General features: G+C 38.8%; 1 protein-coding gene across 5 annotated transcripts in view; it reads right to left on the bottom strand.

The window, feature by feature from the left end:
- Positions 1-1,373: 1,373 nt before the first annotated feature.
- The window catches only part of ZFC3H1 (zinc finger C3H1-type containing), a 58,853-nt gene continuing 41,786 nt past the window's right edge, over positions 1,374-18,440 (bottom strand). For all 5 annotated transcript variants that reach the window (XM_039499992.1, XM_039500008.1, XM_039499999.1 and 2 more), the window contains 12 exons: positions 16,871-17,108; positions 15,304-15,409; positions 15,017-15,215; positions 14,405-14,499; positions 13,360-13,470; positions 10,673-10,777; positions 10,405-10,570; positions 7,811-7,911; positions 5,787-5,888; positions 5,155-5,194; positions 2,354-2,416; positions 1,374-2,228 (listed from right to left, as the gene is read on the bottom strand). In XM_039499992.1, the coding sequence (XP_039355926.1) occupies positions 2,091-2,228; positions 2,354-2,416; positions 5,155-5,194; positions 5,787-5,888; positions 7,811-7,911; positions 10,405-10,570; positions 10,673-10,777; positions 13,360-13,470; positions 14,405-14,499; positions 15,017-15,215; positions 15,304-15,409; positions 16,871-17,108 (1,464 nt within the window). In that variant the 3' untranslated portion in view covers positions 1,374-2,090. The remainder of the gene's footprint in view (positions 2,229-2,353; positions 2,417-5,154; positions 5,195-5,786; positions 5,889-7,810; positions 7,912-10,404; positions 10,571-10,672; positions 10,778-13,359; positions 13,471-14,404; positions 14,500-15,016; positions 15,216-15,303; positions 15,410-16,870; positions 17,109-18,440) is intronic.

The raw sequence follows: 18,440 nt of genomic DNA, 5'->3' as shown, positions 1-18,440 counted from the left end.
AATGCATTTTGGAAAAATACTTATGTAGCACATGCTAAAAACTTTCTTACTGAGGCTTTTTATATTTTGAACAGAACAAAACATTGATTGTATTTTAATTTCCTATATTGTGTTGTCTACATCAGATTCATTCAAAACTAAAGTTTGGAGCACTTCTGACTTTGTCTAATGAAAATAGATTGGATTGGATTTATTGTTAGATTTTTTTCTGATGCTGCCTTGCCAAAACAATAAATGCAATAACCAGTGTTTATGAATGGGCAATTATTTGAAGTTTTACTTGTTTCTACAAATCAGGTGTGTAAGTATGTGGAGGAACATGATCTTTCCCTGTTGCCCTGGCTTAGGACCAGCATTTTTTCCGCTTAAGGCAAGATTACCTTGGCGATCCAAGAATCACAAATTTCAAGAAAAAATAATTGTTAATGAACTGATGTCATGAACCACCTCTCCTCATTTCCAAATTTGAGGATTACCTACCCTGCCATTTGCGATCAAATCATCTCTGTGGCATCTGTATAAATTATTTATATGGAAAGGAAATAGTACAGGAGTGGCCAATCTTATTGACCCTCAGCCACATAAAATAATCTTCAGAAGTTTGAGAGTCGCAAGAACTCACAACCTGCCCCACGGGCTGGCACCTGCCAGGGTGTGGGGCTTCTGCCACAATGCACCCCCACGAGGCTAAAGCCATTACACTCCTTTCCCCCCTGCCCCCCGCAGGGCAGAAGCCCCATGTTGTGTGTGTCCCCTCCTCCCCCCAGTCTGGTAGGGGAAGAATGGGGAGGTGCGAGCAGGGCTCCACAAGGCGCACTTTAACTGTGAAAGAGCCACATGCAGCTCACGAGCCACAGTTTGGACACACCTATAATAGTATAGAGCTGTGTAATTTGATTTGGCACATGGATACAAGGGAGGGAGCTAGTACCACATGACCAACCAGTTCCAGCAAATGCTTGTCAGTTCACTGGACTGGCAAAAATATCCCATGTTGTAGTGTATGTTAGGAGGCCCTTTTCTCCATGTCCCATATCATTAAAGGGTAGAATGATGGAATTTTAAAATGCCAGTTTCTATACGCAGTATCTTGTACTTTCCCAGGCTGGAGTAAGTGCTGTCAGTGGTGACTGTCAAAATATGACAAAGTGTTTGTACTTGTGGCAGAAGGAGGAAAGACCTTTTGTGGAATATGAAAAATATTTCCCAGTCAGAATAACTGTGACTATCTCAATCCCATTTTCACGTGATTAATAGAGAACAAATAATAAAGACAACAGCTTTCTTAAAAGTTAACTTATATTCAAAATATCTTTGTATAAACAACTAATACTACAGAGTAGTATCTTAATACAAAACAGTTCAATATTAACTGTTCTTTAAACTGTTAAACTTTATTATAAATTAAAATTTCTTTACAAAAAAATTGCACATAATAATTGACCACTCTTATTTCTGATGCACTGGCATTTGCAATAGTTTCTTTAATCTTCAAGTTTAATAGTCTCTGCCATGAGTCCAGAATGCAGAAAGGGCAGTAAACAACCCTCTTAGAGCCTTCAAGTGCAAGAAGCATACTTGTGGCCCTGGCAGTTACGCTTTCCTTAAGAGCGGCTGCTTTTGTTTTAAATCCTGTAATGAAAAAAATCTCAAAAAGGTTTAAAAAAAGGAAAAAGCCAAAGTGGACTGCTTGCTTTTTACTGTAAACACAGTCCAGTACTTAACCCCAAACACAGATCTCTCAGGCATCAGCGAGAGTGTCAAGTGAATCAGGAACAGCACAAGATAAAGAAAAAGGAAAATAAAAGGAAAACATAAAAAAAAAGTCTGTCATTTTGATTAACTATACTTACGTACATGATGTTATGAGATTCTGGCAGGGCCCAGAAGCAGGCCAAGCAGGGAGTTCAATTATCCAGAGAGAGGAGGGTCATGTTAATTGTTTCCAGGTTCAAGGAAAGCAGATTGGAGACTTGATATGCTCAGCAATGCTCATCTGCCTGACACAGAGCTTAGGCATGGATCAGCCTGAAGAATCATTCAAATGATTTTGGCATTTAATAGGACTTAGGACTGACTGCACCCAGCGTTCAGTGATTCTTGCTTTCTGTTCTGTAAGTGTTTAAATTTAAAAGCTCATCTAGGCTGACTCCAACCTCTTGGCACTTGGAAACTAGTTTTCTCAGGTTATCAGTTTTACCTCCTCCTGATGCTTCAAACAAGAGTTGCTGTAAGAGATGGGGAAGCAGATATAAGATTTAGCCAGAGCTTGAGCATCACCACATCTATGGATATGGGATATGCAGAAAATTTATATGAAACCTCAAAGTGAAACATAAGGAGAAAACATTACATCTTTCCACAGTGTTGCACATAGAGGTAACTTCTGAAAGGCTCTCTGATATAAATGATGGACCTGTAAAATAAAAACAAATACCAAAATAATGCTACTCAATGTATTCAGAAAATACAAACATTTAAAGCACATAGAACTGTCTCAATAAGATTTCTGCATACAAAAAACAATCTTATAAGAAAATGTAGGTTGCAAACTCAAGCAGTCAGAAGTTAGGAAATGCCAGATTTAAGCCTGCCTGTGCTTTAATTCTGACCCTTGAGTGCGCATTAGTATGATTAATTACATGATTAAATGCTATTTTTTCCGTAAAACCCCTGCCTGTCATTTCACAGGAGGCATGATGCTCAGGGAATGAAGCAGATGTTCAATATCTTTTTCTCCTCATCATTCAATGTGTGGCCCTGTGTCTTGCTTACTACATACCCTCCAAATCCAGCACTGCATACAGAATTAACTGCCTCATGGGCTTTTGTGTATGGCATTCATCATTATATTATCTCGGTCTCAAACATTAATGCATTCACTTTCACAACTCCCCTGTGACAAAGAATATTATTATTCCCATTTTATAGATAGGAAATGGAGGAACAGGGAGATTAAGGCAAAGTTTATGAAAGTCCCCACCAATTTGGGGTGTCTGAGTGACTGAGCCTCAAATTGAAACACCTAATCCATTTCTTGAGATTATATTGCACTTTTAGAGCAGGCTATTTTCAAATCACGGTACAGACATTAAACCTCAGAACAACCCTGGGAGGCAGATGGATAAACATTCCCATTTCATGGGTAGGGATTCTTTGTCTGTCTAAGTGCCATGTCAGAGGAAATCAGTGTCAGAACCAGACTTAGAATTCAGTACCTCCCAATTCCCAACCCTCTGCTCATTCCTCTAGTCTAGACTATCCTGTTTTACTGCCAGAGGTACTGAGCATTCAGAGGTCTCAATGACTTCAGTTGCAGTTACAAGTGCTAAGCATTTCTGAAATTCAGCAGCCAAATGTCTTAAGCCAAGCACCCAGAAAGCAACAAATACTTAGCGCTCTATGTGATGTTGGGCAAATCAGAAATTTGTTGCAGAAGCAAAGGTGGGACAAAGCATTCACCTAGGTGGCATTCAACTGTCTTAACTCCAAGCCTATCCTTGCTCTTCCTGCAGAACCCTGCCTCCTTTCGTACATATTTCTGAAGTTCTAGTGTGAATGAGGCAGGAGTCCTACTGTCTTATTTCACTGTGCAACCTTGATTCACGCCCTGAGAACTGTCCATCTTGTAAACTGAATGAGACAGGGTCCTGTGGAACAAAGACAGGCTGCGACCATACCATTAAAGACTGCATCATAACGCGTGTAAGGAGGCAGGAATTAAAGTTGCCTGAGCAACCCTAAAAGTTTGGAAAAACCAGAATTAAGTGCTTGACTTTACAGCCTAAATGACTATATATTTCCCAGTATTTTTTTTTTAAAGAGGCAAATCCAAATTCTATTATGTGCAATTAACAATCCCTATGCCATTCAATCCCTATGCCTATGCTGAACCCCAAACCCTTAGCAAGGCTGCACAAACAACTTCAATGAAAGAAATACCAACATGATAGCTGGAAGTAGGAAACTGCTGTTATCCTCAGAGGACAAACTCAGGATTATGACATAACAGAATGAAACCTTGAGTTTACATATGCAGAAGCAGTTCTGTTTTACAGACAGCATACCCAAGGAGAAATATTTGTCTTTCAGAAAGAGTGCCAATCTTGCTAAGCGGCTGCGACTCAGTCCGCAGTATTAGAGATCTGAGTTCTATTCCCAGTTTGTGTAACCTGTGAGGTCTTGCTCAATAAAAAGTTCTGAAGAGTACAAAATTAGCACCAGTTAGAAGAAACATAAGTCTAGAACTCATGGCTTCCGGGTCCTCCAACACAGTGCATCTTTCCATGGCCAAATAGTGTTTTGTTGGAGGCAACAGCAACTACAGCAGGATCAATTCTGTCTGTGTCCCATCTGAAGTTCCATTCTCTTTGAGAGCTGCTGTACTGAGATGCTGGGGAGGGTGCATGAGCAGTGCTATTGGACTATTAAAAAGTATTTTTGGCAAACCATATAGCAAGCCTACAAAAGCTGATGGCCTCTCTCAGTATGTTTGGATGTAATGTAATAATTTTTTGATCAGATGTGGCATTACATCCACAGGGGATATTGAAAATCAAAAAAACAGGGAAGTGCAGGGGGACCACAGACCTCCTGGCCTTTGGTTAGCAGACCCAGAAACTTTAACCAGGTCTATAAGGGTACGTCTACACTGCAATTAGATACCTGTAGCTAGCCCACGCCAGCTGACTCTGGCTCGCAGGGCTCAGGCTAAGGGGCTGTTTTATTGCAGTGTAGACATTTGGGCTCGCTTTCAAACCCTTCCATCTTCCAGGGTCCTAGAGCCCAGGCTCCATCCCAAACCTGAACATCTACATTGCAATTAAACAGCCCCTTAGCCAAAGCCCCAGTCAGCTGGCACTGGCTAGCTGTGGGTTTTTAATTACAGTGTAGATATACCCTAACTGTCTATAGACCAAAGAACCAGTTGATGGCATAACAATACACACCCATCCCAAGAGTATAATATGTTGACAAAATGAACTGCAAAAAGATTCCTTGTATTTGAAGTATCTGTTTCTGGTTTATGCCCAGAACATTTCAACTACCCCAAAATCTTAATTTTATATAATGAACTATGATCTGGGTGCAGATCACCCAGATAGTTTCATAGAATACTCTTTGTTGAAATGATCAGTGGCAATGTTGACTTACCTCTCTCTGTCCCTTTAGAAAGCACTCAGCAGCAATGGCTCTGAGAAAAAGAAATACACAAAAATAATTTATCCATGCATGGAATTAAATGCCATTATTGGCAGAATATTGATTGTGGGATGGGATTACAAACGCCCTGAAAGTAACAGACTAACTTCCAATGATGATAATCTATAGTGAAAAGGAAAAAAAAAAAAGTAGCCATTTTTTAAAACAACCTTACATGAGCAAGACATTTCAGTGGTTCCCCATTATGAACAAACACTGAAGAAAATGATCAGTTGAGCATCACTGGATAATGGAGATTATTGCTATTGTGATATATAAAAGGGAGGGTAGAGAGGAGGAGGAGACAGAAGTCAATAATTTAATAATTAAAATACATTTTCTATATTTATCCAAACAATAATTGCCTATATATTTTTTCTACATGGAAACTAAATGACTCATTTTACATTCAAACTATCAATACCTCTGCTTGTCTCAACCAAATGTTGGAATTTTAAAAATAATGAAAAAAAAGCCTTCCAGTATAAATCCAATTTGAAGGACATTTCAGATTTACCTTTGTGATGCAAACCTTATAAACAAAAGTAATATCTATGAAAACAGGTTTATGATTGTTGCATTACATTTTCCAGATGGCCAGGCATGTTGGGATATTATATGTAAACATCTTGGCTTGCAGTTTCAGTATCTGAACATTGTTCTCTTCCCAAAGTTGTTGAAGCAGCCTGTAAAGGACATTCAAGGGAAATAAGTACAGCTCTGATCATAAGGAATAAAAAAAATATATTAAAGATACAACCACGTTGATATAAGGTATGATGCACTTATGTGCATAGTGACACCACCAATTTTTAGGTCAGCTGAAAAAAAGTTATTGGAGGCAAACGTTTAGGGAATCACAACAAAGTGTGTGGTCAGAGATACATAAAGCATGCTCTCGGTGCACTGTGAGGTCAGAGGTCAAAATTCTACTCTTCAGCATGTGTGAGGTGGGTATACATCTCCAAGAAGAGTGGTATGCTAAAGAGCTCCAAATGGTGCTACAGTTTTATATGTTCACATGTCTAGGAACTAACAGCATGAAATCAGATCTCTCTATATCCAGTCTGTAAATACAGATATTCCTAGCAGAGGACACAAGTTCTACATAGGTAGCAAACATTTCTAGTATGTGCAACCTAGCAGCACCATTATAAACAGGTTTTGGTGAGGAATTTATTTCTTCGCTGGAAAAAAAATAAATAAATACAGCCATTCAATCTTGTGTGTCATTTAAAAAAATATTAAAAGATTTCAGGCCACTGATCCATAACAAGGAAAAGGGAGATCTCTGGGATTTCTCAGTCTATAAAATAAGAAGCTGACCATTTGAGCTATAGATGTACATGACAAATAATAATGTCTTCTTTAGAGCTATGCCCAGTCTGAGTAAATATGCATTTTGAAACATTTTATAAATATGAATCATTCCCATCTGTTGCATCAACTGAAAATTCTTATAAACAGGAAAGAAGAAATTAAAGACAAATTCTTTAATTATTTAAATTATTTAAAAAAATAAAATCTGAACAAATTTTAAGTTAAGGTTCAAACTAGCCCTAGCGCACTAACATACACCTCTACCCTGATATAAACGCAGTCCTCGGGAGCCAAAAAAAAATCTCACTGCCTTATAGGTGAGACCGCGTTATGTCGGCTTTGGTCTGGACTGGACCGGCGGCGATTTAAAGGGCCCAGGGCTCCAGCCGCTGCGGGGATCCCCGGTCCCTTTAAATCACTGCCGGAGCTCCGGCAGCGGGGCTCGGACTGGGATTTAAAGGGCTTGGGGCTCCCCGTAGTGGCCAGAGCCCCAGGCCCTTTAAATCACCGCTGGAGTTCTAGCCGCGGGGCTCAGGCGGTGATTTAAAGGGCGCAGGGCTCCACACGAATTCGGATATAAACGCAGTAAAGCAGTGGGGCTCGGGTGGCACTTTAAAGGGCCTGGGGCTCCCTGCTGCTTTACTGTGTTCTATCGGGGTAGAGGTGTATCTACATATTCTTTGTCCTCTGTTGAATATTTTGACTAGACAGTGATTGTAGGCCTTAAATTTTTTTTTAAACTCTTCCCTAGTGTTTCTCTACTCACCCCAAATCAAGAGAGTCTGGAGCTTCTAGCCTTCTGACCACACACCCCAGATAGCACTATGAAAGTTACCAATAATTCTTGCAAGTCACTTTTTAGCCCTTCTGTAGATGGAACAGAATTCTGTCGGGCATTGGGAAACAACTGGTAAGATGCCAAAATGCCAGGGTGTTCTTCGGTAGGATGCAGCAAAGGAGTACTTGCAGTTTAACAACTTGTCCCCTTTTCAAACTCCTACATTCACTGGTCACCACAACACTTGTCTTTATTCTCTCTCTTCTATTATATTAAAAGATGTTCATACCAAGGATTTATTTTAGAGAAGTTTTACTTGTATTCTGGCTGATACATGGATATACCTCTGCTTTTGCTAGACTTTTATATAAAGAACTTTTTTCCAAGTTTTGGGTTTTTTTTGTTTATTTGTTTTTTAAATACATTGAATTCCCAACTACAACCATGTGAAGTAATCTTAAGAGAGATAGAAGTGGCTAGCAATATACACCCTTAAGTTTATTTTCCTACCTTAGTGCAAGTCCAGGATTGGTAGGCATAGAAGAACAAAACCGTTCCAAGGTTTTGGAATGTTGAGACTTTGGAACACAGCTCAAATAAAAGAAAATTACCTGTAAAATTTGAAGATAAAAGTGAATCCAATTTAAAAGGGTATGAATTCTAGTTGCCTGTAATTTTGATAAGAAATATAATTATTGGAACATGAATCTTAAGCATGAAGCTTAATCTTAAAAGTAACTGTTTATTTGAGAGATACAATTACTATATTTTGCCTAGAAATTTAACAATTAAACTGAACAAAATTTCAAGTCCATTAGAGTAAAGCTTCACCCAGCCTCCAGAAAGAAATTTGGTCCTCAGATTAGCAAAGTCACAATTACTATTGTAAAAACTTAATAAAACTCAAATAGCTGATGCTCAAGATGAGGATTCTTTCAGCTTTAACTTCATGGGTACAATTTTCAAAAGCAGCTACATTACTCTGGCACTTTTGAAATTTTTACCATATGTATATAACACTAACTGGGAAAGAGGATAAAGAGACACACCCATCCAGAAGGATTTTCATTCAAATTTAGCATCTTCTGTCATAACTGTATAAATACAGCAAAGAATCCTGTGGCACCTTATAGACTAACAGACGTTTTGCAGCATGAGCTTTCGTGGGTGAATACCCACTTCGTCGGATGCATCCGACGAAGTGGGTATTCACCCACGAAAGCTCATGCTGCAAAACATCCGTTAGTCTATAAGGTGCCACAGGATTCTTTGCTGCTTTTACAGATCCAGACTAACACGGCTGCCCCTCTGATACTTGTATAAATACAAGTTTTGAACAATTTTCTCAATGTCCTTCACAGCAACAGCACAAGGTGTTCTACAACTAAACACTAAGGCCATATACTTAGCTGGTGTAATTAGTCAAAGTCCTGTTGAAGTCAGTGAACTATGCCAATTTACACTAGCCAAGTAAACATACGAAATCTCTTACTGCACGAGGAAGGAGATGGCATGGAATTGTTTAATTACTAGATAGTAAGTAATACATTAGTATATAGTGTTAGTCAGCCAAAAATTCCATATACTTTCACTTCATAGACATGCATGCCCTAATGCAGTACACCAGGGGTGGCCAACCTGTGGCTCTGGAGCCACATGAGGCTCTTCAGAAGTTAATATGTGGCTCCTTGTATAGGCACCGACTCCAGGGCTGGAGCTACAGGCGCCAACTTTCCAATATGCTGGGGGGTGCTCACTGCTCAACCCCTGGCTCTGCCAGAGGCCCTGCATCCACTCCACCCCTTCCTGACCCCTCCCCTGCCATGCCTTCGCTCCTCCCCCTCCCCCTCAGAGCCTCCTGCATGCCACAAAACAGCTGATCGGGAGGTGTGGGGAGGGAGAGGAAGCGCTGATCGGTGGGGCTGCCAGTGGGAGGGAGGTGCTGGAAGGGGGGGGGGGGAAGGGGGAAGAGAAAAAGAGCTGATGGGGGGGCTGCTGACGTATTACTGTGGCTCTTTGGCAATGTACACTGGTAAATTCTGGCTCCTTCTCAGGCTCAGGTTGACCACCCCTGCAGTACACCATCAAATCATTTGTTCTGTCCTCGAACAGTTCTGAAGGAAGCATTTCAGATAGTTACTTAGGTAGAATTGCCCTCTGAGTGCTCCTGGTTCTTCTATCTTGCTGATCATTCCTTAAGCATATTTCAGGGACTCTTACTCTCTCCTTTTTTGTTGCTATCCCTTGAGATTTTGCACTGGTTCCTCCTTTTACACTTGGACCTTATCCACTCCCATAAATTTTAGCTACCACCTCTACGTAGATAATTCCCAAAACTACCTCTTCACACTCATTTATCTCCAACGACCTCTCAGACACCCCATCTTGGATGTCTTGTTGCCACTCCACACACCCTCCAAAATGCTCTATACCTCCTAATTTTGCTGAACCACCCTCTTAAAAAAAGTCGCAACTCCAGTACCCTTCCCATCTCCCACTATCTCTACAAAGAGGTTTGCTGTCTTTTGCCACTGTACACCATGAAGTCTCTCCTTCCTCTCATGACCAAAACAGAAACAAAAAACCCCTTTTTCCCCTCTGCAAACACACATATCCACTCCAATCAAATCTTGCCTTAACTACTATAACTTTCTCTTTAGTCTTATCCTCTTCTCATCTCCCCAATTTGTTTAAAAATTTCTTTGCTGATGTGATATTGCTGTCTTGCTGGTGTAGAGCAACTTCTTCCTTCAATCTCTTCACTTTTTGTGTCTCACTGCATTTAATTCCAGCTCAGCCTCACCTTTAAGAACGCATATAATCTTGTTACCAACAATATTTCTGTTCTAATTTCTTCCTTCTCCTACTACTCTTCCAAACATTTTTTTCCATTTAATCTTTATGCCTTCTATGCTCAGAACAGTCTCCCTTGTTCACTGCTTATTCACTGTCCTCCCTAAATTCACATTTTTAAAGAAACTGGGAAATGCTATGAGAAAATATAAGCGTGGGGTGCTCTAATGCAACAAATGTTCTTAAGTAACTTACTAACAGGTCATTAGCAATACACATTTAACATACAATTGGTTACTGAAAATTCTTACCCTATTATGAAATTCATAATTGGTCCAGTAATCAGCAGTGCTAAAAGGAATAGGGTATCGGGTGGGGACTGTAACTAGACATCTGTTCACTAGATCAGTAAAAAGCTTGAATTCTTGAACTTTATTGTTGGATCCAACAACTTTGCTATTGAGAAAAACAAGGTAACTGCAAAAAAACAAAACAAAAGAAAACCAAATTGACACTTCCAAAGGCCTTAGTTTTACAACTGTGAAATTAGGTGGCTTTCCCCCCTTCATTTAAACTTACTCCATCCAAATGTTCTGCACCGTTTCCTGTTGCATCACTGCTCCTAGAGCTGCTTCATAAGCATCCAATGCTTCACCAACACTTGCATGAAGAGACTGGCATAAACTGTTTGTTTTAAAAGTTAAAAAACAACATTATGCCTTAGTGGGTTTGCTCTTCCCTTTGTATATTAAATAAAAGAAGATAAGGACAATGCAGAGTTTAACATTTCACAAAGGCAGAAGTGAAATCATTAATGCTGCTAAAATAAGCCCAATTTCAATTTTATCAATCATAATTTATAAAATGACTAATCTTACAGCAGTTAATGAGTAAACTAAATAGGTATTTATAATGCATTTAAATAAAGATTAAAAGTTTCTCTTACCTGTACATTTCTACTCTTGAAAAGTACCTTTCTTTCTGCCAATCCTTACACAAGAGTGTTCTCTGACTGCTGCAGACTGGAGACAGGTGACCAGAGCTTCCCTCTGGAAAGCTCCAGAACAATAAAATTCCAAAAGGCATAATTAAATGTACACTTGAGAATATCAGACTATGATTGCTAGTTAAACACTAAAGGTTCAGAAACAAAACTGAGGGGGAAATGGTAAACAGCAAATATATTGACACCCTCCCCCAAGAAGAGCAAGAAAAAAAAATAATGACAAACAATGGCTCAATAAACATTTAATATTGTTTTTCTGCTCCCGGAAGAAGGGGAGGATTAGACTGATGGACAGAACTTTTCCAAGAATAGAGATTAACAGATGAGACATTTCTGCCAGACACTCATCCACCAATCTATACTTAAGGGTTTAGCTAGGAGTTTGCAAAGAAGTCTTTGGCTAAGTAGCTTATAAGAAAAAAAATGCATCCAGACTCTGAATAAATAAATAAATAAAAATAAAAGTATAGAAATGAAATATAGCTATATAGCTAAATGAGCCCTCTGCCACTGCATGGAGACTGCCGATGTCAAAGGCAGCACAGTGGATAACCAAAGGCTCTGTGTATAGTACTTGGAGAATGTGTGAACAAATGCCCAACCATGTCACTAGTCACAAAAGTCACATGCTCTTTCCAAGTAAATGTTGTTGCTCCTTGATCCTTTCAGGTTTTGGTATTTCCATTTTGTGTGATTGTATAAGACAGCAATGAACCTGGCAAGATGAACTTTGAAATATCTGTCCTTTGCACCTGAAAAGGAAAGAGAGGCACCTGCTGACTTCCTGAGTCCATCCATCCTTTTGAAGATTTGTCTTCACTGCTCAGCAGGGTATAGCTAAAGATGCTGTACTGCTCAACTTTATCAAGAAGGCTGATAAAGCTCAATGATTCTCCTTGCTGAAATTATTATTCTCAGAAACATTGATCATGGATAGGAAATAAGATACAGACTCTCATGAATGGATAGTCTGACTACATGATGTACAAGGTTTCTAAAATGGGTGTTTCCTAATCTTGCCAGGCATGGATTGTTTTTATGATTCAAGAAGCTAAAAACGTACATGTGGAATGCAAGAATAAGCTCACTGTCCAGACAGCAAGTTATCCATAGGTGCTTGATGAATCTTCAGTTTACTTTTTCCCAGTGCCAAAGGGGCTGTGTTGTCCTGAATAAACTTCAGGATATATTTAATCCTGGTGCATATTAGTTGTAACCTGACACACTGTTCTTTTTTGCATGTTATTTATTATTTGTATCATGGAGGCCTCATTGTACTAGATACTGAGAGAGATGAAAAGTTCCTTCTCCAAACAGTTTACCATCTAATCTGAAACAATGCAACAAATGCAGCTAGGTAAAACAGCAGATGTACGTTTCGAGAGGAGGGTTTTTAGCTTTGCTGTCTTCAAAGAAACCTTCCACCAAATAAGTAAGCATTAATTTGGAGAGTTATTCCTGGCTCAGCCTCTCTATTCAAAAAGCCATGCAGTCAATCATGGAGATGGCATAAAACCAGACCATGAAGTAGGCTTCTTACATGACAGCACAAGAGAATATCCCAATGACACTGCCTATTCTAAAAGAAGGGTCCTCTTTGGCATTTTGGGTGTTACCATGACAACTAGCATCTTCTCCTGGCAAATCTTGAATATCCTTGCTTTCAGAGGGAACAGCAGAAAAAACAAAGTATACCGTAAGTGCGTGACTGGGATCTGTACATCTTTACACATCGCTTTCTTCTTGAGGAAAATCATGACTGTGGCATTTTCCCTTGTTGAGAAGAGGTCCGTCTCTGGGAAGTCTCAACTTTTAGAGCATGCATGTATTTACTGTAGGAAGACTGGGCCAACGAGGGTGGAATGCTGAACAACTAAGCAAAGGCAAAATAGAGAAATGGGAAAAACCTAGAAAAGAGAAGTAGAGATAGACGAAAGAGAGAAAAGAAGAAAAGTTTAAGAAAAAAAAAAAGCCACTGGCAATTTTGGTAGAGATAAGCCACAGCCACTGTCCTGGCTCAGCAAGGACAGAACCTCTGGAACTTTTGCCAAGCGTGAGCCTTTGATGACATCCTCATTTACAGCTCCATAAATCCATCTCTGTTCTGCAGCAGCCAGGGAAGCATCTAGAAGGACTGGTGGATTAGTCATTCACAAAGAATGTAATACACACTTAAATATGTTAAAACGTACTCAAATTAGAAAATCCACTGTTTTCTCGGACCCAGTGTTCATTTCTCAGAGGCTATAAAAATTCTCACCAGTAGATCTGCCACAAAAATGGGACTTGCTGGTTTAAAATATCATCTGTAAGATGTCCTTTATACAAAGGTGATGTAAATTCAATCGGCATTGGAAAATTCAAGAGATACCTAAAACAAAAACATGCACATACTTGAACATGAACTGCTTCTATAAATAGAAATAATCCTGGCCAGACAAATATTTACTGATATACTTTAGAAATACAATTAACATCTCACATTCAAAATAGATAAGGTGTACCTAGCATCAGCTTTCTAAAAATATTACTTAGCCGTTTAGATTTGATAAGCCTATTTTCAAAAGTCCTCCTTTTTTCTTTTTATTCTGCACCAAGAAAGATACTAGACTATATAAAAACTGCAAACACTGAGCTTTTTTACATCTGTTCTTGATGCAAACATATGTTTCCTTTTTCACATTATATGTACATCAACCCTTTACAACTGAAAATTATCTACCTTTGATCAGCTTGTGGGAAAAATAAAAATTGCATTACCACCATTAAGCTGACAGTATATAAAAAAGTGAAATTCAAGTTTATCTGATTTGAATGGAGCTACTCTTGTGCTTAAAGTTATGTGCATAACTGGATTAGGGCTTTATGCGGGTACCTAAATATAGATTTCGGAGTGTAATTTTAGGCACACGGCGTAAAAAAATTTTGGCCTAAATATTCAACATATTTCTATTCCTCATCCCAAAACGCAAGGAAATGAAAACACCAGCAAGTGTTAAAATAAACTAAGACCAATTTAACTGTAAACTTCCTTGCACTGCTCAGATTAAATCAGCAGAAATGACATGGTCAAAATAAGGAGAGTGCAAACCTTAGAACAGTGCACAATCTAATGGATTGCAAAACACAGACACAATGCAAGTTAAAAATGGAGTTTTAACAACTCTAGATTGCCTTACTTTTGTAGGAAGGAGTCCTGCTGATAGTTTTGCAATTTTAATAAAATCAGATACTTTACAAATTTATTATATTATGACACCATAATTATACCAGTATGAACTAAATAATGCCTTCTCCAATCCTACCGTAACAAATCCATGGGACTGTGTTCCTGACATACATTCTCAAAGAAAGCTGCGACAAATTCTTGCAACAATGGAGGAATACTGTCTGCCCTTTTCTGTTTTAAAAGTAAATTAGACATTATGTAAGACTTCTCTCAACCTACAGCACATAAGTTAAAAAATACATTAAACTATTTCTTAAAGGAGTACTTTCCCTTGAATCTTTCAAGGAGCAATATAATTCAATTATATCAAAGGGCGGGTAGCAGGAAGAGAGGCAATAATGCACTAAAGTGTTTACATTGTGACATCTTCTACTCTTCTTGCACAAGGATGTGGTTTGGACACAGGACTGGGTGTCAGTTACTCAAGTTCTGAACCCGATTCTCACATCAATTCTTCCTATTGCCTTGCACAAGTTACTCCATTTCCCGGCTCCTATTTCCCTAACTATAAAATGAGGATGACACATCACAGGTATTTTGCAAGTGTTAGTTACATTTTGTTAAGTGCTTTGAAGATTGAAAGTACTACAAGAGTGCTAAGTATTATTACTAGCTACATGTTGCAAGGTACATATATACTCATTTTAGAGAGCACACAAGCCACAAAACTAATGAGGGTGTTTTTTACCTGGGAGATGAGGAATTTGCACATATGATAAAAAACCTGTGCATTTTGAGGATTTTTCTCAAATGCTGTAAGCCACACAGCACAGGCTTTGTCATTCTGTTCCATCCGCAAGTATAAAGTAACCAGAGCTTCCAGCAACTGACAGTTGATAGGGCATAGCTCCAGCAACGAGCTACACAGTTCTAGAGCAGCCTCCCACCTTAAATAAAACAGTTAGAAGTTTAAAAAAAGGAAGGGCTGAACTGAACATCCTTATACAAGTGTTCTGTCTGGTAACCTGTTCTTACCTTTCCAGTAGCTGCTGCAAAGCAATCATGTTTCTATAAAGCGGAAGGCAGATAGCTATTCTTTCATCAGCTCCAAGATTTTCATCAGTACATGTTTGTACTGCATCTAAAAAGAAAAAAAAAAGTTTAAAATCAAGCTTGTAAATATAAGCTTAAACACAGATTTAAATAAGCTAAGTTTTACACAAATCTATACAACACATATTTAAGTTGATTTTTACCTATGAATTAGGAAAAGGAAACGTGACCTTTGGAAAAGTTGTTTTCAGACAGTTAACAACATGTAATTCAAGAATGAAGACTTTCGTACCTAATAATTTTCTGGTAATTTTCCCACTTGTGGAATTCAGATGGGCTGCCATGTTCTTAGTGGAGGCTCCAGGATTAAGTCCCTCCCTTCACTTCAGGATACCAGAAATTCAGCAGCAGCACAAGCAAGTGGTTCAATCTCTCCCAAACACTTTGTTTTATAACTTTTTTCTTTAATTAGTTTTTATGCAACAGGGACTTCATTTCAACTTTTGGCTGGCCTCCCACCTCTCCCGAGCTGAAGAATCATTAGAGCATTGAGGCTCGAATCCCTTGGTGCAGCACCTCTCTAGTTGACTTCCTCTACCTCACTCCCTACCCCCACCACAATTGCCGAGAAGACCTTCAAGTACCAAGTCAAGTCCAAGACACGCTATAGGTAGCGTTGGTAGAATTTGACTTTTATTAAAAAAAATAATTTTGACCGGGGAAAAAAAATTGATGTTTATTTTTAAGAATTTTTTATTTAAATTTTCACAGTTGTGGGAAGTTATGGGGAGGGGTCAGAATTATTTAATGACAGTAGATGTTGAGATTCGAAAAGTTAAAGCTTTATAACCGAAAAACATAAAAATTGTCATCACATCAAAATATTTTTAAAAATAAAAAAACAAAAATCCTTAAATCCAACTCCAATAAGTTCTCAAGCAGCATTTTCTCACTTTGCCCCATAAATTTTGTTCATCAATGGAAACATTTTTGTGTTGCTGTATGTACAGTGAAATCAAGTTTACAGATATTTACCAATAAAAAGCTAATCCTTCCTAGCCTAGCAATCGGCAGCTTTTCCAGAACCTCAAAGTGTGATCTATGCACCCTGTTGCAAGCCACCAACCCTGGATCTATTAGTCCATGGGGCTTTGAGTTGGACTCAAACTGAGGTTTCACTTCCCACTCCTCCTGAAGCCATGACTTCACCATAGGAGGCTTAACTGGGAGCATCAGGATTCCCAAAGAGAGGAGGAGGTTGTTTTTTTGTGTGTGTTTTTTTAAAAACAGGTTGCTAGAAGTAAATCTTGCCACCTCCAGAGGATGTGTCCCCCCAAAATGACAAAAGCTAGTGTGTCTCCTTCATACGTCAATAATTTGTACCACTAACGAGCAAGTGGTTTAATCAGAGTTTAAACCTTTTCCTTCCCATCCTGAGTTCCACAGGTGAGAGGCATTGCCCATTTGAATGAGGAGAGCAGCAGTGCATCTGCAAAGTTATGTACTAAATAACTCACTTGTCTTAAAAAAAACAAAAACCACAACTTACCTTCAAACACAGCTAACAACATATCAGGATTGGTCTTCACATCTTCAACTGTTTGCCATGGTATTAAAAACGGTTCTTTGTTCATTATCCTCGAAGGGTTGGCATTAGCAGGATCATAGAACTTGACAGGGAGAACACTGAATTCAATTAGATGTATATAAGCTAGCCAAGCCAAGCAGCGGTCACTTATGGTGAGGCGTTCTGCTATTATCTTTTCATTAGCAGATTTTAAAGCATTCTGTAAAGGTAAAAGACAAACGGGATTATGTTTTTGACTGATATGCTCTACATAGGAGAGTAGTATATTTTAAGATCTGAAAATGAGTGAAACAATGAGGAAATGTGAAGTTTCTATGTTCTCAAAGGCTCTCATGATGACAGAAAGGCATCCCAAAGACAGACCTGGAGCCAATACCTAGTCTCCTTACTCATGCAAGCAGCCAAAGTACACATAAAGCAAACGTGATATGGCCCTTGAATAGCATAATACTACGGGATTAGAGGACGACAATGACAAAGACCTGTCTTACTCAGAGACGTGACCACACAAAATGGACTTCGTACTCAGCATCTCTTCTCCCTGCACGTATTCTATCTTATCTATATTCCTGAAAACAGATTTGCACAGATGTCACTGAGAGCCATAGTGCGCCTTCAGGCTCTGCTACTAGTGCTATATGCAAGACTGAAAATAGTTCAGTATGACTGGCACATCAGAAATAAAGTTTGTGATGACTGGCAGTTTGACAAAAATCTGTGTGTGTGAATGCAGTACACGTGCTCTGGAATCAATGACGCACAACAAATAGAGCCGTACAATATCACCTTTAGAATAATATTTAGGGCAGACTAGCCCCAAGACATAAAAAAGACTTACCTAAACTGGTAGGTTAGGAAAAAGCATTACAAAACAAATTTAAAAAGCCCACATGATTAAGAAAATCCCCTTGCTGGTAGGCATGAAACACTGAAGTATGCAGCTATTATAGCTCCTTTTGCTAGGTGCAGACATCAAAGTTTTGTTTCCCACTTCCAACTGCTAGCAGGTCATACCTAGTAATGATCAGAACTAGTCTTTCAGGACATCTTTCTACATTTCACAAATAAGTAGCAGAGCCCTGTCATTGCTGTGATTTTTGCAGCCATGGAAAAGGACCACTAACTCCTCTATTGCTTATGAAAAGTGAAAAGAAAACAAAATCACATGCAGGCATAATGTTTTCAAAGGATGATGTAAAGGAAAAGGAATGAAGGACAGATAAATAATTCCCCCACCCCAAGAAATTAAAGTACCCCCCAAAATTTTACAATGGTTCAAATATTAAACACAGTATTTAAAATAATTTTTTGTAAAAGTTGATATGAAATCACCAACATTAGATTGCCTTGAAAGGGCCTTGGACTATTAAATTAGGATAATGAATAGAGATATCTCACAAGCTGTGGAATATTGCTGCTTTGCAATACATGTTCCAAGTTGTAAGATAAACAGTCAATAAACTTTTTTTTAAAAGACAGGCTTTTAGCAACAATTCATGCAATCAAGGGGGAATTCTCCTCAACAACTTTT

The sequence above is a fragment of the Mauremys reevesii genome, linkage group 1 (assembly GCF_016161935.1).
Source record: "Mauremys reevesii isolate NIE-2019 linkage group 1, ASM1616193v1, whole genome shotgun sequence".
NCBI lineage: Eukaryota > Metazoa > Chordata > Testudines > Geoemydidae > Mauremys > Mauremys reevesii.
The sequence above is the reverse complement of the archived record's forward strand: the minus strand, read 5'-3'. Positions and strand labels throughout refer to the sequence as shown.